The 26,877-nt window shown below is 40.8% G+C and overlaps 1 protein-coding gene across 1 annotated transcript in view; it reads right to left on the bottom strand.

Annotated features, from left to right (window-relative positions):
• Positions 1-2,357, bottom strand: part of LY86 (lymphocyte antigen 86) — a 58,478-nt gene extending 56,121 nt beyond the window's left edge. Inside the window, exon 1 of the mRNA XM_082731181.1 lies at positions 2,024-2,357. Within this exon, the coding sequence (XP_082587307.1) occupies positions 2,024-2,162 (139 nt within the window). The 5' untranslated portion in view covers positions 2,163-2,357. The remainder of the gene's footprint in view (positions 1-2,023) is intronic.
• Positions 2,358-26,877: the final 24,520 nt, after the last annotated feature.

Raw genomic sequence — 26,877 nt, 5'->3', positions numbered from 1 at the left:
GGCGTTATGATTACCATTTTTGTCATTCTTCTTCGAGGTTGAGGTCAAGCTTGATGTCCCTTCCCTTGGCATGTTTAGACCCCCAAACTAACCCTTTCCAACTACCATGACCCCTGGTGCATGATACATGCCTCTGTCCTTCTAAACACAGAGCATTTACCCTGTTGTTGAATGGTCTGATCCTCCCACTACTCTTCAGTGAGAGCTGCATTTCCTCCATCCCTTTCCTCTGAGTGCCGGAGCAGGGCTTGTTGACATTTGGTGACTAGAGCAGCTACAGGGAGGGAGGAGTTATCCCCAGAGGCCGGTGATAAGCTTTGTTCTCCTGATGCATCCGCTTCTCTGGTCTTTCTTGGCAGTGACTTGAAAGGCTGTGCCAGGCTTGGCTGCAGGCTGCAGGCTGGTCTGGGGGAGGGACCAGCCATGGCAACCTTTTATGGGAGGTTGAATTGGAAAAACAAATCCCGAGCAGTCCATTCATCTCAACTCTTGCTTCTCATGCTGCACCTACAATGCGTAGATGCCAGCAGAAAGGGTCCCATCCCCATGGAAGAGCGAGAGTAATGAGATCAGCACCTACAGCATTTCGCCATTCATTCGCTTGTACATCAGAAAAAAGGTTTTCGTGCATTTCAACGTTCAGTGTTCCTTCTTTTTCAAAGAGTGAAATCAAGTCAGACAAATGGCCCCAGAGACCAGCCTGACCATCCCAACCTCTCCACGGCAACTCCCTGGATAGCAGCTGCCGGATCAGCTGTCTGGTCCAAGGCAACATCTCTGCTCCCCAGCTTACCATGAGGCCAATTTAAATACTGAAAGAGCATCACTTTTCCAGCTCCTTCCATCCAAACTGCATTTTGCTTCCTGTCTACCTCGAAGTGTCATATTTCACACTGGCACGCTTTTCCATGAGGCTGTCCCTCTCATCCTCATTCAAGATGAGATCTGATGCTGAACTCACTGTCCTGCACTCAGGCCCCCCTTGTGGACGGAAGCATACCTCTGTCCCCACCAAACTGATACGTTGAAGACTTACCCCTTAGTACCTTAGAATATGATTTTATTTGAAGATAGGGTCTTTCAAGGGGTGATTAAGGTTAAATGATGTCCTGTGGGTGAGCCCTAATCGAGTAGAACTGGAGTTCTTATAAGAAGAGGAGATTAGGACCCAGCCAGGCACAGAGGACAGACTGTGTGAGGACACAGGGAGAAGACAGCCACCTACAAGCCAAGGAGAGAGGCCTCAGGAGACACCAACCCTGCCAACACCTTGATCTTGGACTTCCAGCTTCCAGAGTTGTGATAAAATAAATATCTGCTGTTTAAGACTTCAGTCCGTGGTTCTCTGCTCTAACAGCCTTTGTAGACCAATATATAATCCAAAGTGTTGGTTCAAATACCTACAGCTGCTGTTTCCTGAATTCTGCTCATTAGCTTGCACGGTTTGTTGGTAAAAATGTTGGCCCCATTGAGGTAATAACCATGGCATATGCTCTTTGGTTATATCTGGCCCTAGAAAAAACCTTGGCATTGAGTACGTGCTGAATTAGTGAGCAGTGACGCTGAGGAGGGTCACTGGAAGGCAGGAATCTTCTCTTTTGACATACGAGATCATTTCACTCAGTTTGCAAACTCAACCAGGAAGGTAGTCGGGGTGTACATTTTGGGGTGGAGGTGACTAATAGAAGCATCTTTTCTTAAATTTGAGCTAATGGGGTCTCATGATCTGGTAGACTCCTTGGTCATTTTGGGCTCTGCCATTTTAGTGAATTGGTCTATTTAGACTCAATGCCTTTGTCTTGTCCTCTCTGTGGCTCTTTCAAACTCATTCCCACTCCCCACCCTGCATTCCTCCTTCTCCCAAGGGCTCTCGATGGCCTTGCAGACCCACTGCAAGTGGAGAAAGCCTCTGGGTCCTGGTTCTCTCACCCCTTCCCAATCCCAACTCAACACTACAACAGCCCTCATCTGAGGGCCTCCATTTCCCCGTAAACACAAAATAGCATATTTTGAAAGACCTTACCACAACTCTGGTAGAGCACTTCCAGGTTCCCATTCCGGCAGACCGTGTGCGTGGGCCAGGCCTTGCTGCTGCTGCTGGGAGATATCAGAGTCCAGAAGAAGACGGCCACCGTGAGACCCTTCATGGCCAGGCCCTGCATGTGACCTACTGGAAAATAACGGGCCCCAAACAAGGGGCCTCTGGGCTCTTCCTCTCCTCTGCTACAGGGGTGAATGTTCGGTTTCACTTCTCCTATTTTACGCTCCTGAGGAACCACTGTGAGATGCAAAAGGCAGTTCACTGAGGCCCTTGAATACTGTTCCCCCAGGACCTTTGACCCTTGAATCAGCAGGGTGAGAATGGCCCATGTCTCCGGTGGGCTGGATGTTGACTCTCTGCTTTCACAGGGAGGAGTCAGCAAGTGATGCATGACCTTATGCTGTGGACCCCCTCCAAACAGCCTCCCTAGAGCCCCCCACCCCCGGATGGAGTAATGGACTCAGGAAAGCAAAAGCCACAGGCCACGGTGTGGTTTTCATCAACAGCCCTCCAATGTCTCCGTAAGCTCCTGATGTGGGCTGTGGACCTGGCTGGGGCCAGCAGGCAGCACTTGCCATTTTGAAGGTGGCAGAGTCATATCTGGGATCTGGAATGAGGCTTTTGCCCTGTTGGCATTTTCTCTCATCTGGCTCTAGCCCCACTCTCAGGATTAGGGTTTTAGCAGTGAATTGTGTGGCTGTGAGAACAGAGCTTGTTCTGGGAGCAGCAGATGCGGTCTCTGGAGATGAAGTGGAGGGGATGTCCCTGAGAGGTGAGCTGTGTTCTATTTCTGGCTTGGCTTGGCCAATGGTGGGGAAGGATGGGGAAGTGAGAGCCTCCCTTTTAAGATGATGTGTGTGTGTGTGAAGGCATTAACTGTGTTGGTCATTGGCAGGATTATTAACGTCACATCCCAGTTTCTTTCCAAAGCTTAGAGTCTATCCCCTATTCCACGACCTCTGCTGATCTGCTCAGCCCTGGTTTCCCACCTCTACTCCACTCCACCTTAGCTTGAGAGAACCAGGGTCAGGGCCATGGCCAGCAGATTGGAGGAGCAACAGAGTATGCCATTTCCCCCGCAAGAGGTAAAGCACTTCTCTGAGCTCACTGGGTAAATTGACTGTTTCTGCTGATAGGTTAACTTCAGTTACCTCAGACTTTTTTCGAAGTAAGTGGAATTTAATTACCAGTGAAAACAAATACATTGACTTAATTGATGAATACTTAGGATTTCTTGGGAAACATGTCAGAGCAGTCATTTGGGGAAGGCAAAGGTCTGGGTTGGTGGTTCTCCTCCTCCTCCTCCTCCTCCTTCTTTTTTTTAGGCACTCCCCTACAAATAATTTAGTGATTCTGGCTTTCAAGTGATTCCCAAAATGTGGTCCCCAGACAACAGCAACAGCTTCAACTAGGAGCTTTTTAGAAATGCAAATTCTCAGGCTCTATGCAAGACCAGCCAAATCAGAAACTCTGGGATGGAGACTGGCCCTGTGTTGTTGTTGTTTTAATTCTTTATTTAAATTCAATTTAGTTCACATATAGTGTATTTTTAGTTTCAGGGGCAGAGTTCAGTGATTCATCAGTCGCATAGAACACCCAGTGCTCATCCCATCACGTGCCCTCCTGAATGCCCATCCCCCAGTTACCCCCCACCACCTCCCCTCCAGCAGCCCTCAGTGTGTTTCCTAAGATTAAGAGTCTCCTTATGGTTTATCTCCCTCTCTGTTTTCATCTTATTTTATTTTTCCTTCACTTCCCCTATGTTCATCTCTTTTGTCTCTTTTGTTCCACATATGAGTGAAGCCGGTGTGAGCTGGTGTCTCATTGTGGTTTTGATCTGCATTTCCCTGATCTGGCACTGTGTTTTAAGGCTGTCCCTAGGGACCTTTGGGTGCTCCAGAAGGTGTCGAGAGAGCTCCGAGCAGTAAATGAGCAGAGCAATTGAGGTTATCCCTTTGCACCCCTGCGGAGCCCGGCACGACCAGCACACCATTGGAAGGACCCAGGAGGGCCAAACAGAGAGCAGATATTCTGGTAGAGAGCTGTGAGTGGCTGCCAACAGGAAACCATGTCATATGAGGACCAAGCCATAGACTGTGAACCAAAGGACCTAGTGGTGAAAAGAAGCGTGATTCAGGAACTGCACTGGAATTTGGATATATTCAAAATGGAGTACTGCGAGATTCTGGAGGCATGGTAAGGTTGGAGCAATGAAGGCCAGACTTCAGGGCATTAGCATCAGTGAGGGGGCTTAAGATTGCCAGGCTCCAAACCCAGAGCTTCTAGGTTATAGGTCCAGGAAGTCTCGGGTGGGACCTGAGAGTCTGCATTTCTGACAAGTTCCCAGGGGATGCCAGTGCTTCTTCTGGTCCAGGGGTCTGAGAACTCTGCTACTCCTGATTCTAAGATTTAATTTGTTGCAAACTATGCAGTTTTGTGTTGTTTTAAAATCATCTTGGTCCTTATCCAAATACTCTTCTGCTAAAGGGCAGACTACATTTTGTATAACTCATAGTACACCCAAAATGGGAGTGTGGAATCAGCCACTGTCGCTACCGAGTTCTGCTTATGGAGAACCAGGATTTGCCTGAAATCGTCAATGCTGGCTTGCTGAATTCAAGCAATCCAAAATGTCTTGAAGAGTTCTTTAACTAGAAGTTTTTTAAAGACAGCGAAATAGTTCATTAGCAATGTCCTGTTTGCTAACTATAAAATAAAATGAGGACCCGTTTATGATAGTTAAATAAAATAGGGTTTAATATGAGTAAATGGTAACCAAAGATACTGTCAGGCTCTCATATTGACTTCCAACGCTTCATCTAGCTAAAGAAGCTAGACTTTTTTTTGATAATATTCTTTCTCTTTGTTTCAAGTTGCTTTTTGTCATGGAGGTTTGCCTAGGGATGGTGCCTTTCTTTTCTTGCAGAGTTAAACATTATTGGCTGAGAGCACTGAACACTGAAAGTGATGTTAAGAAGAAAACTCTTGATGTTGAAGAATGAAATTTGAGACTCTGAGGACACAGGAATACAGCTCCCTTGGGAAAGTGACTCAGTCTTGGGTGGGTTTTGCACGTCCACAGGCCAATTTTGTCTACATTTCATGTGCCAGCCGATGGCAGAGAGCCCCCTTCACCATGGCGCCCTGATGACGCATGCTGCCTCAAATGGCAAATGGTCTTCATCAACTCTTGGATTCAACTCTGGCTGGTCTCCTCTCTCTCTTCTAAGTACTTGAATATATATTCCCTCTCACTTATTTAATCCTTAAAACCTCTTTGGGGGGTACCTATAGCTCCATGATCCCCCATTCACAACTTAGAAATCCCTAAGTCTTGAAAAAGGAAAGTTTTTTTTTTTATTTAACTCTTTTGGTTAAAAAAAAATCAATCAAACTGAGAGTTCATAGTCTCATTGTTCTTAATTTAAAGTTTTAATTTAACCTACCTGGGTTTCGCTGCAGAAACATTAATGTGATTGATTAGTGGGAGATGGGGGCAGGCACTAGACCCACTGAAAGTGGGTACAAAATATAAATCCTATTACCTTTCTAAAATCAAGAAATTCTGAATTTTAAAATACATCTGTGCACGAAGATTTTAGTTAAGGATTTCTGGATTCATTCTATGATGATCCTTGTTCTCCACAGAAGAAACTGAGGCATAGTTAGTAACTAGTTCAGAATCACACATGTGGTAGGACCGAGTTGAAAGCCAGACAGTTAGTATCCAGAACCCAAGTTCCTGACCATTGGGAAAAGGTCTCTTAACGACTGTCTCTTTATGCTCACTTATCTTCCCCTCTAGGGATATCAAAGTAAATGACCCTCCACTACTTGGAAACTGCTTGTAGACTTTGCTCTTCAGCCAATGCCAGGCCCTATCCCGCGTGACTAGTGGACAGACCTATGTAGGACACAAATATCTTCTCATTAGAAGAGTATCTTCCTATTAGAAATGTGACGTGACAATAGAAAGCAGGACTTTCAAAGTCCAGAAGAGAGAGGCCATGGAAGGTGGCCAGTGAAATGATGAACCCCCAAAGGAGTCTAATGAATGGCACCTTTCCTCTCTGAACACTGCTGAAACAAAGGGTCAGATGATTTCATGGCAAGTCCCTTAATAATCAGAAATTGAGGTCTTTGCTGTTTCTTTGAAGACTAGATATGTCAGCTCCAATTGTAAGGTTATTGATGAATAAAGCAGGGGAAAAAGGCACTTTGTACTTTTCAGGCAAAACAGTGCTTTCCATGGCTATGGCCTCTGCTCACCTGGAATTTAATTGTGTTAAAAAGCCATGGCCCTGAGTCGTCACTTTTTGTTCAAAAAGCTGGTCTTTCCTTTGCTCGAGCTTTTGAACCGTAAGATTGGAGACTCCCCATCAGGGATTCAGAGATGAAGTCACTTAAAAATAGTCTGTCCATCACCAAGAGAAGCTTTCATCCCATCTGTATCTGTCTATCCTGACTGCTATGACCCTAGAAAGGCCCCTCATGGTCTCCCAGGATCCACCCTGCCCCCTCTCAAATCCATGCTCCAGTTGGCACCCAGTTTTCCTGCTGAGATGCAGTTCTGTGAAGAGACTCCCTGCCAAGGTCCTTTGGTGGTGCCCCCTGGACATGTCCATGAAGCCTTGCCTGCTTTGGTCTTTTCTCCAGCTCCTGCTCTCCCTCAGCTCCTATAGCAATCTGGCTCTTTCCTGCCCGGCATCTCCAGCACATGGAATTCTTACCTTGCCCTGGAATTCTCTTATCCCCTTCCTGTACTTGATACCTGTGCTTTCAGGCTGCCTGGACGGCTCAGTCGGTTACATGGCCGACTCTTGATTTCAGCTTAGGTCATGATCTCAGATCTCAGGGTACTGACATTGAGCTTCATCTTGGACTCCATGTTCAGTGAAGAGTCTGCCTGAGATTCTCTCTGTCTCTCTCTCTCTGTGCCTCGCCCCACTAAAAACTAAATTAATTAATTAATATCTAGGCTTCCTTTAGAGCTCAACTTAATGCTGGCTTCCCAGAAACAGCTGCTCAGCTCTTGGCAAGTCCCTGAAATAGGCTTGTGCAGCCAGTGGACCTCACCTCTTCATAGCACTGCTTATAGGTCATCACTCAGTGAATGTCAGATTCCCTCATAATGTATTAGGGAAGCTTTCTTTGTCCCTTCCTCCTTCCCATTCCTCCATCTTTCTCTTTTTCCCTTGACTATAATACGTCCAGTGCCTAGCACATAATAGGGACTCGGTAAAATATTTTAGACTGAATGGATGAAATGTGGAGAATGGGGATGGTCCAGAAATCTTGTCTTTTTAGCCTTGGTGGCTGGGCTTCTGGATTTGGTGGGCTCTCATAAGTAAGGCAAAGCGAGGAGCTCTGTCCCTCCCCTGAGAGTCTATGATCCTTAAGAAGTTAGCAAAGTGTGATATCATCTTTTTCCAAAAGTACCTCACAATATCCTTTTTCTCTCTTTTTGCTTCTCATTCTTCAAGGAATATGTGCTAACTGAAGGACTTTAAGGATATTTAGGATAATAGTCCCTTGTAGGAGATAGGACAGGGAAGCTTGGAAAGAAGGAAAAATAATCATACATAATCTCAATACCCAGAGGTAACCACTACTGATATTTTGTGAGATCTTCTTTGAGTCCACCCCCCCCCCCCCGGGTTGTGTTGTACAAATCAACACCTACTGTCACATACTACACTGATACTGATCATCTAGAGTTCTTCCAAGACACAACTTTTAATAACTGTATTGTATTCTACTCTATGGATTGACTATGATTTATTTGACTAATTTATATTTTAGACATTTAGACTATTAATAGCTATGTAATAAGAGAAAATGCTACAGTGAATTTCCTTATTGCTCTCTATTTGTGCAGCCATGATTATTTTCCTAAAGTAAATTCCTGAAAGTTAAATGCTGGGTGAAAAGAATTACCAATTTTTTTGGTATTGTTTTTCAGATATATTGTTTTTCAGATATATTGAACAATGTAACGATCTCATCAGCAGGTAGGCATTATTACTTAAAATTGTTTTTGTCAATTGAGTAGATAAATTCTGGTTTCCCCTTGTATTTATTTTTCTTTCCTTCAGTTCATACAGCTGAACATTTTTCACATTATTATTGGTCATTTTGTAAATCCCTGCACCTGACTATTGCCTATTTTTCTACTATGATTTCAAATTGAAACAAAAGAAACAACAAGTAAGAGACTGCTGAGTGTAGGCCTTCATGAAAACCCAACTGACAAACATTTACTGTTAACTTTTTCCATGGTGCTCTTTATCCTTGGATAGACTGTGTTAGGAGATGGTATAGGTGAAGAAGATTTTGCTGTGAGATTTGTTTGAGACTTAAGTTTACTCAGAGGATGATACAGACTATTAGTAAAATAATCAGTGCTTATAATATAGAAATACAGGAGCCTCTGGGTGGCTCAGTGGGTTAAGCATCAGCCTTCGGCTCAGGTCATGATCTCAGGGTCCTGGGACCTAGTCCCGCATCGGGCTCCCTGCTCAGCGGGGGGCCTGCTTCTCCCTCTCCCTGTGCTCCTCCCTCCTCTTGTGTTCTCTCTCTCAAACAAATAAATCTTAAAAAAAAAATACAAATAAGAAAAAGAGTCTTGATATAAGGTGTTGTATTAACTGAGAAAACTTCTTCATATTTGTAGATGATTAACGAAGAAGTCATGTGGGAAAAGGGGAGTTCCCAGGCACCTTGCTTTGGCTGCCGCTCTCTTTGGCAGCAAATACATGATGCCAGGCTGCTGCTCCCATTTGGAATGCGTGGTCTCCTTGGAAAGCCTCTGAATATTGTGTAAGAGCAGTCAGAAAGGGGTGACCAATTCCTTATACTTTGAACAAATGGGAAATACTGCAACTCAATAACTTAGCATCTCTCCTAAGTACCCACCAGAAGAGGAAACTATGTAAGGAAGAGATTGCATGATGTGGGCAGAGTCACTGACCATCCACATTCTGTCCCCAGCACGGACCACTCTGTGACCTTGGCTTCTCACAGACTCTCATTTGCAAAATGCAGCTTTCTAACGCCATGTTTCAGGCTTGAACACAAAGTGAGATTAAATGTGTATGGAAAGTGCTTGTTATATTGTTGTCACTAAAAACCTGGTGGTCCTCATTAGGCAAAAACTCTGAATTAGAAGTTGGGTCATATGGGTGAACAAACAAAATTCTTTTGAGAAAAGAGGCTAGTGGAGACAACTGCCGGTGGGGAGGAGTCAAGATGGCGGAGAAGTAGCAGGCCGAGTCCTCCGGAACTCTACGGAAAGCGCTCAGGGAACAAAAGCTCCTGAAAGCAAACCCAAGCGGATTACTCACCCCAGCCCCGGGTAAAAGCGGTGCAATTCCGCCTGGGGCAAAGACACTGCAGAATCACTACAACAGTCCCCTCCCCCAGAAGATCAACAAGAAATCCAGCCGAGACCAAGTTCACCTACCAAAGAGTACGGTTTCAATACCAAGGAGAGCAGCAGAATTCTAGAGGAGGAGAAAGCAAAGCACAGAACTCATGGCTTTTTCCCTGTGATTTTTTTTAGTCTTGCGGTTAATTTAATTTTTTTTCTTTTTCTTTTTCTTTTTTTTTTTTTGCCTTCGGGTAAAATTTTTTTTTTTTTTTAACTGTTACCTTTTTCTTTTTTAACGATTTTTTACTAGTTTATCTAATACATATATTTTTTCTTTTTTATATTTTTCTTAGGTGTTTTCTTTTTTTTTTAATTCTTTTCTTTTTTTTTTCTCTTTTTTCTTCTTTTTTTTATTTCTTCCTTTTTGAACCTCTTTTTATCCCTTTTCTCCCCCCTCACGATTTTGGATCTCTTCTAATTTGGTTAAAGCATATTTTCCTGGGGTTGTTGCCACCCTTTTAGTATTTTACTTGGCCCTTCATATACTCTTATCTGGACAAAATGACAAGACGGAAAAATTCAACACAAAAAAAAGAACAAGAGGCAGTACCGAAGGCTAGGGACCTAATCAATACAGACATTGGTAATATGTCAGATCTAGAGTTCAGAATGACAATTCTCAAGGTTCTAGCCGGGCTCAAAAAAGGCATGGAAGATATTAGAGAAACCCTCTCGAGAGATATAAAAGCCCTTTCTGGAGAAATAAAAGAACTAAAATCTAACCAAGTTGAAATCAAAAAAGATATTAATGAGGTGCAATCAAAAATGGAGGCTCTCACTGCTAGGATAAATGAGGCAGAAGAAAGAATTAGTGATATAGAAGACCAAATGACAGAGAATAAAGAAGCTGAGCAAAAGAGGGGCAAACAGCTACTGGACCACGAAGGGAGAATTCGAGAGATAAGTGACACCATAAGACGAAACAACATTAGAATAATTGGGATTCCAGAAGAAGAAGAAACAGAGAGGGGAGCAGAAGGTATACTAGAGAGAATTATTGGGGAGAATTTCCCCAATATGGCAAAGGGAACGAGCATCAAAATTCAGGAGGTTCAGAGAACGCCCCTCAAAATCAATAAGAATAGGCCCACACCCCATCACCTAATAGTAAAATTTACAAGTCTCAGTGACAAAGAGAAAATCCTGAAAGCAGCCCGGGAAAAGAAGTCTGTAACATACAATGGTAAAAATATTAGATTGGCAGCTGACTTATCCACAGAGACCTGGCAGGCCAGAAAGAGCTGGCATGATATTTTCAGAGCACTAAATGAGAAAAACATGCAGCCCAGAATACTATATCCAGCTAGGCTATCATTGAAAATAGAAGGAGAGATTAAAAGCTTCCAGGACAAACAACAACTGAAAGAATTTGCAGACACCAAACCAGCTCTACAGGAAATCTTGAAAGGGGTCCTCTAAGCAAAGAGAGATCCTACAAGTGGTAGATCAGAAAGGAACAGAGACCATATACAGTAACAGCCACCTTACAGGCAATACAATGGCACTAAATTCATATCTCTCAATAGTTACCCTGAATGTTAATGGGCTAAATGCCCCTGTCAAAAGACACAGGGTATCAGAATGGATAAAAAAACAAAACCCATCTATATGTTGCCTCCAAGAAACACATTTTAAGCCCGAAGACACCTCCAGATTTAAAGTGAGGGGGTGGAAAAGAATTTACCATGCTAATGGACATCAGAAGAAAGCAGGAGTGGCAATCCTTATATCAGATCAATTAGATTTTAAGCCAAAAACTATAATAAGAGATGAGGAAGGACACTATATCATACTCAAAGGGTCTGTGCAACAAGAAGATTTAACAATTTTAAATATCTATGCCCCCAACGTGGGAGCAGCCAACTATATAAACCAATTAATAACAAAATCAAAGAAACACATCAACAATAATACAATAATAGTAGGGGACTTTAACACTCCCCTCACTGAAATGGACAGATCATCCAAGCAAAAGATCAGCAAGGAAATAAAGGCCTTAAACGACACACTGGACCAGATGGACATCACAGATATATTCAGAACATTTCATCCCAAAGCAACAGAATACACATTCTTCTCTAGTGCACATGGAACATTCTCCAGAATAGATCACATCCTCGGTCCTAAATCAGGACTCAACCGGTATCAAAAGATTGGGATCATTCCCTGCATATTTTCAGACCACAATGCTCTAAAGCTAGAACTCAACCACAAAAGGAAGTTTGAAAAGAACCAAAATACATGGAGACTAAACAGCATCCTTCTAAAGAATGAATGGGTCAACTGGGAAATTAAAGAAGAATTGAAAAAAATCATGGAAACAAATGATAATGAAAATACAACGGTTCAAAATCTGTGGGACACAACAAAGGCAGTCCTGAGAGGAAAATATATAGCGGTACAAGCCTTTCTCAAGAAACAAGAAAGGTCTCAGGTACACAATCTAACCCTACACCTAAAGAAGCTGGAAAAAGAACAAGAAAGAAACCCTAAGCCTAGCAGGAGAAGAGAGATCATAAAGATCAGAGCAGAAATCAATGAAATAGAAACCAAAAAAACAATAGAACAAATCAACGAAAGTAGGAGCTGGTTCTTTGAAAGAATTAATAAAATTGATAAACCCCTGGCCCGACTTATCAAAAAGAAAAGAGAAAGGACCCAAATAAATAAAATCATGAATGAAAGAGGAGAGATCACAACTAACACCAAAGAAATACAAACTATTATAAGAACATACTATGAGCAACTCTACGGCAATAAATTTGACAATCTGGAAGAAATGGATGCATTCCTAGAAACATATAAACTACCACAACTGAACCAGGAAGAAATAGAAAGCCTGAACAGACCCATAACCAGTAAGGAGATTGAAACAGTCATTAAAAATCTCCAAACAAACAAAAGCCCAGGGCCAGATGGCTTCCCAGGGGAATTCTACCAAACATTTAAAGAAGAACAAATTCCTATTCTCCTGAAACTGTTCCAAAAAATAGAAATGGAAGGAAAACTTCCAAACTCATTTTATGAGGCCAGCATCACCTTGATCCCAAAACCAGGCAAGGATCCCACCAAAAAAGAGAGCTATAGACCAATATCTTTGATGAACACAGATGCGAAAATACTCAACAAAATACTAGCCAATAGGATTCAACAGTACATTAAAAAGATTATTCACCACGACCAAGTGGGATTTATTCCAGGGCTGCAAGGTTGGTTCAACATCCGCAAATCAGTCAATGTGATACAACACATCAATAAAAGAAAGAACAAGAACCATATGATACTCTCAATAGATGCTGAAAAAGCATTTGACAAAGTACAGCATCCCTTCCTGATCAAAACTCTTCAAAGTGTAGGGATAGAGGGCACATACCTCAATATCATCAAAGCCATCTATGAAAAACCCACCGCAAATATCATTCTCAATGGAGAAAAACTGAAAGCTTTTCCGCTAAGGTCAGGAACACAGCAGGGATGTCCATTATCACCACTGCTATTCAACATAGTACTAGAGGTCCTAGCCTCAGCAATCAGACAACAAAAGGAAATTAAAGGCATCCAAATCGGCAAAGAAGAAGTCAAATTATCACTCTTCACAGATGATATGATACTATATGTGAAAAACCCAAAAGTCTCCACTCCAAAACTGCTAGAACTTATACAGGAATTCAGTAAAGTGTCAGGATATAAAATCAATGCACAGAAATCTGTTGCATTTCTCTACACCAACAGCAAGACAGAAGAAAGGGAAATTAAGGAGTCAATCCCATTTACAATTGCACCCAAAACCATAAGATACCTAGGAATAAACCTAACCAAAGAGACACAAAATCTATACTCAGAAAACTATAAAGTACTCATGAAAGAAATTGAGGAAGACACAAAGAAATGGAAAAATGTTCCATGCTCCTGGATTGGAAGAATAAATATTGTGAAAATGTCTATGTTACCTAAAGCAATCTACACATTTAATGCAATTCCTATCAAAGTACCATCCATCTTTTTCAAAGAAATGGAACAAATAATTCTAAAATTTATATGGAACCAGAAAAGACCTCGAATAGCTAAAGGGTTATTGAAAAAGAAAGCCAATGTTGGTGGCATCACAATCCCGGACTTCAAGCTCTATTACAAAGCTGTCATCATCAAGACAGCATGGTACTGGCACAAAAACAGACCCTTAGATCAATGGAACAGAATAGAGAGCCCAGAAATAGACTCTCAACTCTATGGTCAACTAATCTTCGACAAAGCAGGAAAGAATGTCCAATGGAAAAAAGACAGCCTCTTCAATAAATGGTGCTGGGAAAATTGGACAGCCACATGCAGAAAAATGAAATTGGACCATTTCCTTACACCACACACAAAAATAGACTCAAAATGGATGAAGGACCTCAATGTGTGAAAGGAATCCATCAAAATCCTTGAGGAGAACACAGGCAGCAACCTCTTCGACCTCAGCCGCAGCAACATCTTCCTAGGAACAACGCCAAAGGCAAGGGAAGCAAGGGCAAAAATGAACTATTGGGATTTCCTCAAGATCAAAATCTTTTGCACAGCAAAGGAAACAGTTAATAAAATCAAAAGACAACTGACAGAATGGGAGAAGATATTTGCAAACGACATATCAGATAAAGGACTAGTGTCCAGAATCTATAAAGAACTTAGCAAACTCAACACCCAAAGAACAAATAGTCCAATCAAGAAATGGGCAGAGGACATGAACAGACATTTCTGCAAAGAAGACATCCAGATGGCCAACAGACACATGAAAAAGTGCTCCATATCACTTGGCATCAGGGAAATACAAATCAAAACCACAATGCGATATCACCTCACACCAGTCCGAATGGCTAAAATCAACAAGTCAGGAAATGACAGATGCTGGCGAGGATGCGGAGAAAGGGGAACCCTCCTACACTGTTGGTGGGAATGCAAGCTGGTGCAACCTCTCTGGAAAACAGCATGGAGGTTCCTCAAAATGTTGAAAATAGAACTGCCCTATGACCCAGCAATTGCACTATTGGGTATTTACCCTAAAGATACAAATGTAGTGATCCAAAGGGGCACGTGTACTCGAATGTTTATAGCAGCAATGTCCACAATAGCCAAACTATGGAAAGAACCTAGATGTCCATCAACAGATGAATGGATCAAGAAGATGTGGTATATATACACAATGGAATACTATGCAGCCATCAAAAGAAATGAAATCTTGCCATTTGCGACAACATGGATGGAACTAGAGCATATCATGCTTAGCGAAATAAGTCAAGCAGAGAAAGACAACTATCATATGATCTCCCTGATATGAGGAAGTGGTGATGCAACATGGGGGCTTAAGTGGGTACGAGAAGAATAAATGAAAGAAGATGGGATTGGGATGGAGACAAACCATAAGTGACTCTTAATCTCACAAAACAAACTGAGGGTTGCTGGGGGGAGGGGGTTTGGGAGAAGGGGGTGGTATTATGGACATTGGGGAGGGTATGTGTTTTGGTGAGTGCTGTGAAGTGTGTAAACCTGGTGATTCACAGACCTGTACCCCTGGGGATAAAAATATATGTTTATAAAAAATAAAAAATTATATTTAAAAAAAAAGAAGTTGGGTCATATGGGTGAACAAACAAAATTCTTTTGAGAAAAGAGGCTAGTGGAGACAACTGTCAATAAAATACTAGTTTCTAATAGTATTAGGAGTAAAAAGACTTGAATTTTTTGATGAAAAAGTATTAACTGTTCTTCTAAGTTAAATGAGAGTAATTTCGTTTCCATTCACTAGTAGAATAAAGCTGATTAATTTTTGGAAAGAATGACTGGAAGAGAACTCTACTTGTGTTTTTCCAGGTTCCTTGGTTACTGAGTTTTGTCAAGGAAAACAGATTACACATCGTAATGTGAACACTGACATAGCAACATTTGTATATTTACTCTACTGTTTGTCTGTACCTCTTATTTCTATTTCATGATGGCCACTTAAGTAGGCAGTCAGAAATTACGTGTCTCACTTCTGTGTTGAAGAAAAGAATTTTGCCATTCACCCTTGAATCCTTGCTGCCTTGAATGGTGTCAAGCCCATAGTTATTGGTCCTTACAATTAGTTGACTGGATAATAATAATGTACAACTAATATTTTTGAGGGATTCCAAGATGGCAGGCACCTTTTGACATGGATTTAAGGTAGTTATCATATAATATCCATTGTGCAGATAAAGAAACCATGAAGTAATTTGTCCAAGATTTACATAATGGTAGAGCCAACACTCAAATCCAGGGCTAGTACTCAAATCAACCTTCTTAACTACAACACTCTGTGGCTACGGTAAATAGGTAAATAAACTATATAGTAAAGGAATAAATTTTAAAAGTTTATTATGGTGGCTTTGGGACAAAACTGTTTGCACAACTTGAGCTTTCTTGCTTACCTTTCCTGTGCACTATTCCAGCTGGAGGTAATGAGAGACTAATCCACCGTATCTAGAAATGTTTTTTGTTCTACCTATTTTTTGACATTTTGTCTTCTTTCCTGCCTTCTTCTGGATTAAAACAGCATTTCTTTAGTACTTCATTTTATCTCATCTATTGGCTTTTCAGCTCTTCCTTCTTGTTTATGTTGTTAATGGTTTTTCTAAAGCAGTGATGTGTGTTTTCATACCTGATGTGTGGCCACACTGAGATGTGCTGATGGTTTAAGATACACACTAAGCCTCTGAAAAATGAGCATAGGATAAAGATGTAAAACATCTCGCTAATGATTTTGATGTTGAACCACATGTTGAAATTGTAGTATTTTAAGGATAACGAGTTAAATGAAATATCAAAATTAATTTTCTTGATTTATCATATGTGTTTAATGTGGCCTCTCAGAAATTTACAATTACATACATGGCTTGCATATTATTGTATTTCTATTAGACGGTGTGCTGCTCGAGGGATTCTAGCACGTATCTGTAGGAAACTTGCACTAATGCATTTCCGTTTGATCCCTTCCATTCTTTATAACATTTAACTTCTATGTATGCTATAAATCTCTTAATATATTATCATTATTTTGTGCCCGAACCCATGTTAAGAACTCTGAAGTTCCAGAGATATCACCCTGCTTGCAAGTTAATAAATTAACCTGTTATTGGTTCATGAATACTGGTAGAAGCCATGAAACTTCTGGGCCAGAGATGGAAGGCTTTATCACTCACAGTGTAAGGAGTACTAAGAACATCAGCATATTTGCATTGTTCCTCCTGCCTCCGAGTCTAACCTGAGCAGTGTGGTGGGCCCAGATGGATGTGGCATGTCCAGAAGGTTTGTGATGCAGCTAGGAGGTCCATGGTCAAGGATCTAGACTTTCTGAGCAAGAGGTAAACATTGCAGAAAACATAGACAACAGAGAACAAGCCAGTCTTCCTATTTCTAGTAAGAGAGCAATTCTCCAGTATTCACTGCCACTGCTGTGACTGACTTACTTGCCTTTTTGATTAGCTACATTAGCTACTCCTTCTCAGAGGACAGATTAGCCTTGCAATCTGGCACATGCATGGAGGCTCAAGGCCCACAGCCGACTGCCTCTTTCTGTGGCAGTCAGTTGTTTTTGAAAGAAATGAAGAAATGAGAGACAAAGTGATCTTTCACATTTATCCACATATTTACCATTTTTGGTGCTTTTCTTTCTTTTGTGGCTAAATTTCATCTATTACTATTTCCCTTCAAACTGAAGAACTTCTTTTAGTGTGTCCTGAAGTGTTTGTCTGACTGTCTGCTTTCTTTTTTCTTTTCTTTTCTTTTTTTTTTTTTAGGATTTTATTTATTTATTTAAGAGAGAGAGCAAGTAAGAGAGAGCATGAGAGGGTAAGAATGTCATCGGGAGAAGACTGTCTGTGGAGCGGGGAGCCCTAGTCGAGGCTCGATCCTGGGATTCCGGGATCATGACCTGAGCTGAAGGCAGTCACTTGACTGACTGAGCCACCCAGGTGCCCTAGACTCTCTGCTTCTGATTCACTTGGCTGCACATCTAGGAGTGGCTTTGCTGGATCCTTGGGTAATTGCATGTTTAACTTTTCGAAGAACTGCCCAACTGCTTTCTGCAGCAGCTGCATCATGACATTCTCAATGGTGCACCCAAGGGCTCAAATTACTCTACATTCTCACCAACTCTTGTTATTTTCCCCTGTGCCATTTAATACAAACATAATAGTCTTCCTAATGTGGGTGAAGTGGTAATTCACTGTAGTTTTGACCTAAATTTTCCTAATGACTGTGATGATAAACCTCTTTTCATGTATCATAGATCTTCTTTGGAGAAACACCTTTTCGAATCCTTTGTCCTTTTTGGAGTTGGTTTGTTTTGTTGTTGAATTGCAGAAGTTCATTATATATTTTAGATATTAATCCCTTATCAGATATACAATTTGCAAATATTTTCTCCCATTCAGTGTTTCATTCTATTGTTAGGATAACTTGATGCACCTTTTTAAAAATTCTGATGAACTGTATTTGTCTAATTTTTATTTTCTTACTTGTGCTTTTGGTGTTATATCCAAGAAACCATTGTCAAATCCTATGTTCTGAAGATTTCCCCTCATGTTTTCTTCTAAGAGTTTTATAGTTTACATTCCTACATTTAAGTCTTTGATCCACTTTGACTTGATTTTTGTATATGATATAAGGTAGAGGTCTGAATTTATCCTTTTACATGTGGATAACTACTTTTTACAGCCCCATGTGGTGAAAACCCTGTCATTTCCCTATGATCGGTGTTGGCATTCCCGTCAAGATTCACTGGGTATGGGAGGGTTTATTTCTGCACTCTCTATCCTATTGCAACTGGTCTATATGTCTGACTTTATGCCAGTACCACATTGTCTTGATGACTGTAGCTTTGAAATAAGGTTTTAAAATCAGAAAACTTGAGTCCTTTGGTTTTAGTCTTCCTTTTTAAGATTGTTTTGTCTATTTAGGTCTCTTGAGATTCCATACAGATTTTAGGATGAGTAATTTCTGCCAAATATGTCATTGGGATTTTGATAGGGATTGATTGCATGGACTCTGTAGCTCCTTTTGAATAGGACTGACGTCTTAGCAACATTGAGTCTTTTAATCCATGAACATGGGATGTCTCTCCATTTACTTATGTCTTTTTTAGTTTCTTTTCAAAATGTTGTGGAGTTTTCAGCATATAAGTCTTGCATTTCCTTGGTCAAATTTATTTCTAAGTATTTTATTCTTTTTATACTGTTGTAAATGTAATTAATTAAGATTTAAGGATTGGAGCACCATTGTTTGCAAAAGCCAAAAGTGAGCAGCAGCCCACATGTTTATTAACAAATGAATACTGAGATCAACAAGCACATCCATAGGATAGAGTAATTTAGCCTTAAGAAGGAAGGAAATTCTGGCATTGGCTAGAACATGGACGAACCTTGAAAACATTATGCTCAGTAAAATAAGCCAGGCACAAAGGACAAGTATGTGATTTATCTAATATGAGTCTCCTAGGGGTGCCTTGGTGGCTCAGTGGGTTAAGCCTCTGACTTTGGCTCAGTTCATGATCCCAGGGTCTTGGGATTGAGCCTCACATCGGGCTCTTTGCTGGGCAGGGAGCCTGCTTCCCCGTCTCTCTCTGCCTGCCTCTCTGCCTACTTGTGATCTCTGTCAAATAAATAAATAAAATCTTTAATATGAGTCTCCTAGATAGGCAAATTCATGGAGACTGAACATTGAAGAGAGGTTACCGGGCCCTGGGGAGGGGGAAATGGGGAGCTACCGTTTAATGGGTACAGACTGTCTTGTTTGGGGGAGATGAAGAATTCTGGGAATGGTGATGATGGTTGCACAACATTGTAAATGTACTTAATGCCACTTAACTGTACACTTAAAAGATTAAAAATGGTTTAAAAAACTAAACTACTATTGCTAACTTTCTACTTTGTAATAAATGATATTAGAAACAAATCTCAAATAATCACCTATTGTTGTTATAAATTGTTTTTTAAGAATGGAAATTTTAACAACAAGAAAATGAAAAGAAAAACACATTCTCAGATTAAAACAGAGCTCTTTACAATCAGAACAGTTGACAACCTCACACTGATTTTATATTATTTTTATTCTGCTGGGGTCTAAAAAAATTATTTCCTTTTTGTACCTCTTCATGTTTGTGGTCAGATATATCAAAATCATTGCCCATCACCTCAGAAAGGTTTTCTTTTTCTTTTTTCAAGATTTTATTGACTTACTTGACAGAGAGAAATCACAATCAGACTGAGGCAGGCAGCGAGGGGGGAAGCAAGCTCTCCACTGAGTAGAGAGCCTGATGCAGGACTTGATCCCAGGAGCCTGAGATCATGACCTGAGGGGAAGGCAGGGGCTTAACCCACTGACCCACCAAGGCACCCCTCAGAAAGGTTTTCTGAGCAGAGCTGATAACACCAGGGTGATGTTATAGTGGTCCAGAGCCAAGAGTGATGCTTTACAACACCATCCAAAATTCCTTACATTATCCCTGGAATATATATTATACATTTTATGTTGAAATGTTTATATGTGATTTTCAAAACAGTCTGATTAACTATGATAGGCAGTGAAGGAAGGAATATGGAAGTATATTTCCATAACATTTATGTCTTTTTTTTAAATTTATTTTTTATTTATTTTCAGCATAACAGTATTCATTATTTTTGCACCATACCTAGTGCTCCATGCAATCCATGCCCTCTATAATACCCACCACCCTGGTACCCCAACCTCGCACCCCCCGCCCCTTCAAAACCCTCAGATTGTTTTTCAGAGTCCATAGTCTCTCATGGTTCACCCCCCCCCAATTTCCCCCAACTCCCTTCTCTTCTCTAACTCCCCATGTCCTCCATGCTATTTGTTATGCTCCACAAATAAATTAAATCATATGATAATTGACTCTCTCTGCTTGACTTATTTCACTCAGCATAATCTCTTCCAGTCCCGTCCACGTTGCTACAAAAGTTGGGTATTCATCCTGGTATTCTTCAAAGAGCTAGAGCAAATAATCCAAAAATTTGTATGGAACCAGAAGAGACCCCGAATCGCTAATGAAATGTTGAAAAACAACAACAAAAAAATGGGGCATCATGCTACCTGATTTCAAGCTTTACTACAAAGCTGTGATCACCAAGACAGCATGGTACTGGCATAAAAACAGACACATAGACCAGTCGAACAGAGTAGAGAGCCCAGATATGGACCCTCAACTCTATGGGCAAATAATCTTCGACAAAACAGGAAAAAATTTACAGTGGAAAAAAGTCTCTTCAATAAATGGTGCTGGGAAAACTGGGCAGCTATATGTAGAAGAATGAAACTCGACCATTCTCTTACACTGTACACAAAGATAAACTCAAAATGGATAAAAGACCTCAACGTGAGACAGGAATTCATCAGAATCCTAGAGGAGAACATAGGCAGTAATCTCTTCGATATCAGCCACAGCAACTTCTTTCAAGATATGTCTCCAAAGGCAAAGGAAACAAAAGTGAAAATGAACTTTTGGGACTTCATCAAAATAAAAAGCTTCTGCACAGCAAAGGAGACAGTCAAGAAAACAAAGAGGCAACCTATGGAATGGGAGAAGATATTTGCAACTGACAGTACAGACAAAAGGTTGATATCCAGGATCTATAAAGAACTCCTCAAACTCAACACACACAAAACAGACAATCATATCAAAAATGGGCAGAAGATATGAACAGACACTTATCCAATGAAGATATACAAATGGCTATCAGACACATGAAAAAATGTTCATCATCACTAGCTCTCAGGGAGATTCAAATTAAAGCCACATTGAGATATCACCTTACACCAGTTAGAATGGCCAAAATTAGCACAACAGGAAACAACATGTGTTGGAGGGGATGTGGAGAAAGGGGAACACTCTTACACTGTTGGTGGGAATGCAAGTTGGTGCAGCCTCTTTGGAGAACAGTGTGGAGATTCCTCAAGAAATTAAAAATAAAGCTTCCCTATGACCCTGCAATTGCACTCCTGGGTATTTACCCCAAAGATACAGATGTAGTGAAAAGAAGGGCCATCTCTACCCCAATGTTTATAGCAGCAATGGCCACAGTCGCCAAACAGTGGAAAGAACCAAGATGCCCTTCAGCGGACGAATAGATAAGGAAGATGTGGTCCATATACACATTTATGTCTTTTACAGTGACCCCACAGCACTAGTGCAATTTAAGAAGAACATTCTAAAACTGTGTTTGACTAGTCATTGCAAGTAGAGTTTGTTACTTTCACTTTTACTATGATTTCCTCTAAGCAAAGAGAATATCTACAGGGTCTTCAAAGTGAGCTTCCTGTTGTAGAAGCACCAGTATTATTTCTCTGATTTTCATGCTTTCAGTAACAAGAGGAGCTTTGAAAGTGATCAATTATTTTTCTGATTTCTGTTAAGAGGAGGATGTTTTGCTGCTGTAGTGATTTGTCCTTGGAAGATGAGCATAAGATGTTAAAACTGGTCAGAAAATACTCAAATAAATCAACACATCTTTGTTAAAATGTAAATTGTAGAACTACATAAATACCTATTCCTTTATTGAACAGAAGAAATACACCTTTCCTGAGCATATCCTAGCATTTGCATTTTCCTTAAGGATGGAGTTTTAGGAAGCAGGACTCACATTATTAGCTTAACCTCAAGTGTGACCATGGCATTGGTCCTTTAGGGAAAAAGTCAGAGTTAGATACGAAGCTACTGAACTTTATCTGGCTCTGGATCTTACCTCCTAGCCTCCCCCCGCCCCCCCCCCCCCCGCCCGGAGATGGAGAGGTCTGTTTGGATTGCATTGCAACAAGAAAGAAAAGTTTAAATAAACTGCTCTCTACCACCTTTTTTTTTTTTTTGGCAATAGCTTTCATAACCAAGACTGAAGATTCCACTTAATTCAAACTGGGAACAGATTTTCAAACGTCAGGGACAGCTGCGGAGTGATTCTCTCAAAGTCCCAGGGCTCCAAATACTTGTCAGGCTGGGAGAACAAGGGGAAAGAAACTGTCCTCCAGCTGTTCAGATAGAAATCACAGAAATAGTTGCCTACAAAAGATTGCCTTTAAAGCTGGCCATTCCTCTCCTCCCCCTTAACCCCACCAGCTCTCCTGCAGATGCTTCTTTATTTCCACTCATCCCGGTTTCCATGCTGCAAACTTAGAAGCTGTGCTTGACTCCACCTCCCTCTTTCCTCCTATGGCAGTGTGGTGTGTGGAAAGGACATGTTTGTGGAATACACAGCCTGATCAACCTGCCTGGTAGTGCACATCTCCACCTCATGGAGCCCCGGGATCCTTGCCCCTATCGTGGGGATGATGGCCTTTATTTCCTGTAGTTGCTGACAGTTAAATGAAGTAGTCCATGAAAAAAACTTCTATTGTGTGTTGACATTCAAAAGTGTTTAAAAAACCCCCCAAACCAAATACCCAAGCGTGCCCCCCCCTTTTTTGGGCATCCTTTCTCAGCTTCCTCCCTCCTTTGCTGTGCTCAGTCCTTAGCCCTGGCCTGCGTTCCCCCTGCCTCAGCTACAGGGGTAGCCTTCTGCCTGGTCTCCCTGCTGGAGTCTCTCTTTCCAAGCCCTCCTCTGTACCACAGGGACAAAGTGTTCTTTTTTTTTTTTTTAATCTTTTTAAAAACTTATTTATTTGAGAGAGAGACAGTGAGAAAGAGCATGAGCGAGGAGAAGGTCAGAGGGAGAAGCAGACTCCCTATGCAGCTGGGCGCCTGATGCGGGACTCGATCCTGGGACTCCAGGATCATGACCTGAGCCGAAGGCAGTCGTCCAACCAACTGAACCACCCAGGCATCCCAGGACAAAGTGTTCTTAACTGCGCTAGACCCTTGTTTTCCTATATGCAGAGTCCTTTGTGTGTCCTTTTCTACCCTCAGGATTGTACCAAACTTCTCCTTCTAGTATTCTTGGCTTTCATAGTTGATTATCCCAGAGGAGTTCCAACTTTTCCCTTCAGGAATTTCCTGTCTAACCTCCCTATTCACACCAAATTTGTTTGCCTCCCATTCCATTCTAAGCAGACCATGTGGGTTCCCACCTTCACCCCTTGTCTTTCCCAGTCTTTGACTTCCTTTCCTTTTCTCTTCTTCAGAACTACTTCTCCGTGAACTTGTCCTAACTACATGGGCCCCAGGTGGTCTCTCTCCTCTGACGTCCGTTGGACTATCTCACCACCCCAGTGACAATTAAAGAAAGCAGTGCTCTATTTAACTAGGTTCTGTCCCCTCATTTGGACTTAGAGCCCCTGAGGATCTGTCAAATATAGCTTTAGCTTTTCAAAATCTAGCAGAGTGCTCTTACTGAAGAGCATCAAAATGAGATGTGCAAAAAAAATTTTCCTTGACCCACCTCTTAGCCCCCTCTTGATGCATGTAGCTCTGTGTTGGATAATTGCCCACCACGTTTTGAATGTAAGCTTTATGCTTCATTTATTCTTTTTTTTAAAAAAAGATTTTATTTATTTATTTGACAGAGAGAGAGATCACAAGTAGATAGAGAGGCAGGTGGAGAAAGAGAGGGAAGCAAGCTCCCTGCGGAGCAGAGAACCCAATGTGGGACTCCATCCCAGGAGCCTGAGATCATGACCTGAGCCAAAGGCAGCGGCTTAACCCACTGAGCCACCCAGGCGCCCTGCTTCATTTATTCTTTAACAAATTTTTATTAAGCATCTACTATGTGCAAGGCACTGTGATAAGCACTGAAGGTACATTAGTGAAGAAGGTTTTTCCTAAGTCCATTTGCTTACTGAAGCATTATTTCAACTCTTTTCATAGGTATTCGGAAAAAAAGAGGGTTAAATTCAGGTTCTGTGGAGCCTAAAGCTTTTATAATTTATGGGCCTTCTTGAAGGAAAAATAATACAAAACTGTAAATACAAATGAATGTTTAAGTCAAATATTTAAAATGATAAAAGAACACACCATTAAATTTAGAATCTTTAAATTTAGAATTCTGACAAGTACCACAAACACTGCAAAAATAAAAAGAACTTCATAATTAATTAGCTATCTGATTCCCCTCTAAAATACTTGTTTCTCCTAGATTTTTTTTTTTTTTGCTTCAGTCTCTTCAGATGGCAATTTGATAATATTTTCCTATAAAGAGAGTAGGAAGATAATTTAGTCTTTCCTCTAGCACGGTTGATTGAAGTTGTGTTGAATGATTGATAGTTTACAAAAAAAGAAAGTTTATTTAGTTTCCAATTTGTTTTGGCAAATTTTCAGAATTAGTATCAAATTTAGAAAAGCATGTACTGAATTTTTTAAGTCATTATTTGACTGCTTTCAAATGATTTTTTTAGAGATTTTATTTATTCATTTGAGAGAAAGTGTGAAAGAGAATGAGAGCTGAGAAGGTCAGAGGGAGAAGAGGACTCCCCATGGAGGTGGGAGCTCAATGCGGAACTCGATCCCGGGACTCCAAGATCATGACCTGAGCCGAAGGCAGTTGCCCAACCAACTGAGCCACCCAGGTGCCCTCTATTGAGCTTTTTAAAATACAATGTGAGGTTTAAGGACTTTTCTATACAGAGATTAATTTAAAAAAACTCTGAGAATAGGCAATACTCAAACTATTTTGTCACTAAGGTTCTCATTCAGTGACTTCTTGTTAGTTTCAGGTTATGGTTGGTTATATCCACGTTTTGTGCCAAATCAGTTAAGAGTTCTATCTTCTCCCATTTTGCTATAGGACTTACTCCTATTCATTAATCGGAATATCAAACAACCCAAAGAGCTCATATTTACTTCACTCAAAATGTATTATTTTCTCTTGATGAATTACTACTTCTGGTTTAATATAAGGAATATGTTTTTTTGCTACAATATCATAATAATCCTTACTAAATATATTGCTCATCTTTATAACTTTTATATTCCATTAATTTTTGGTTGGATTTCTCTTTCAGCTTTTTAATAAAAAAATGTAATGATGGCCAAAACAAATACCCCTTTTCTATATGCAGATCAGGACTCTAATTTTTCAGTTGTTTTCTTGATACACTTCAAAACCTCTTGGCACATTGCAAGTAAAACAGTGTCTTCCAACTTTATCTAAACATTGTTTTCTTTTCAAAAAGAAAACAAAAGAGAATTGTTTGTTTATAATTGTATTTGCCGTGAAATCACAAAGTATATTTCTGTAGGAGAGAGCTTCCATTTTGACTAGGTGCCTGTAAGAACTGAACCTTCCACTTGGAAACATTTCCCACAGATTCCACTTCAAACTTTGTTTCTCCCCATGAGTCACATACTTGTATTTGACATACTTGTATTTGACAACCTACAGACCTGAACCTTCTACTAAGTGTCTGCAGGTCAGCAGCAATGTGAGTGATGGGACTCTTTTTTTCCCCTAATTTTAAAAAAATTTAAATTCAATTAACCAACATATAGTACATCATTACTTTCAGCGGTAGAGTTCGGTGATTCATCAGTTGCATATAACACCCAGTGCTCAACACAACACATGCCCTCCTTAATACCCATCACTCTGTTACCCCATCCCTCCCACCCACCTCTCCTTCTGCAACCCTCAGTTTGTTTCTTACAGTTCACAGTCTCTCACAATTTGTCTCTCTCTCTGATTTCTTTCCATTCAGTTTTCCTTCCCTTCCCCTATGGTCCTCCTTGCTATTCCTTGTATTCCACATAGAAGTGAAGCCATATGATAATTGTCTTTCGGTGATTGACTTATTTAACTTAGCATAGTCCTCTCCAGTTCCATCCACGTTGTTGTAAATGGTAGGTATTCATCCTTTCTGATGACCGAGTAATATTCCATTGTGTATAGATACCACTCTTCTTTCTCCATTCATCCATTGAAGGATATCCATCCATCTGTTGAACAGAGTCCCATCTGTTGAAGGATATCTTGGCTTCTTACACAGTTTGGCTATTGTGGACATTGCTACTATGAACATTGGTTGCAGGTGCCCCTTCATTTCACTACATCTGGATCTGTGGGGGTAAATAACCAGTAATTCAATTGTTAGGTCACAGGGTAGCTTTATTTTTTAACTTTTTGAGCAACCTCCATACTGTTTTCCAAAGAGGTCATGCCAACTTGCATTCCCACCAAGAGTGTAAGAGGGTTTCCCTTTTTCCACAACCTCTCCAACATTTGTTGTTTCTTGTCTTGACAATTTTTGCCATTCTAACTGGTTTAAGGTGGTATCTCAATGTGGTTTTAATTTGTATTTCCTTCATGCCAAGTGATGTGAAGGGTGGTGGGATTCTTAATACAATTCATACCAGGACTACCTGTGGTAACTCCATACACGCACATGACTGGAAACCACACAAATATACTCCTCCTAGGTAAAAAAATAATGTCCAATTCAATGTCTCCTTAGCACTATCCCCAAAATGTCCTTG

This window comes from Mustela nivalis, assembly GCF_964662115.1.
Source record: "Mustela nivalis genome assembly, chromosome: 5".
Lineage (NCBI taxonomy): Eukaryota > Metazoa > Chordata > Mammalia > Carnivora > Mustelidae > Mustela > Mustela nivalis.
This window is presented reverse-complemented; position numbering and strand designations above follow the sequence as displayed.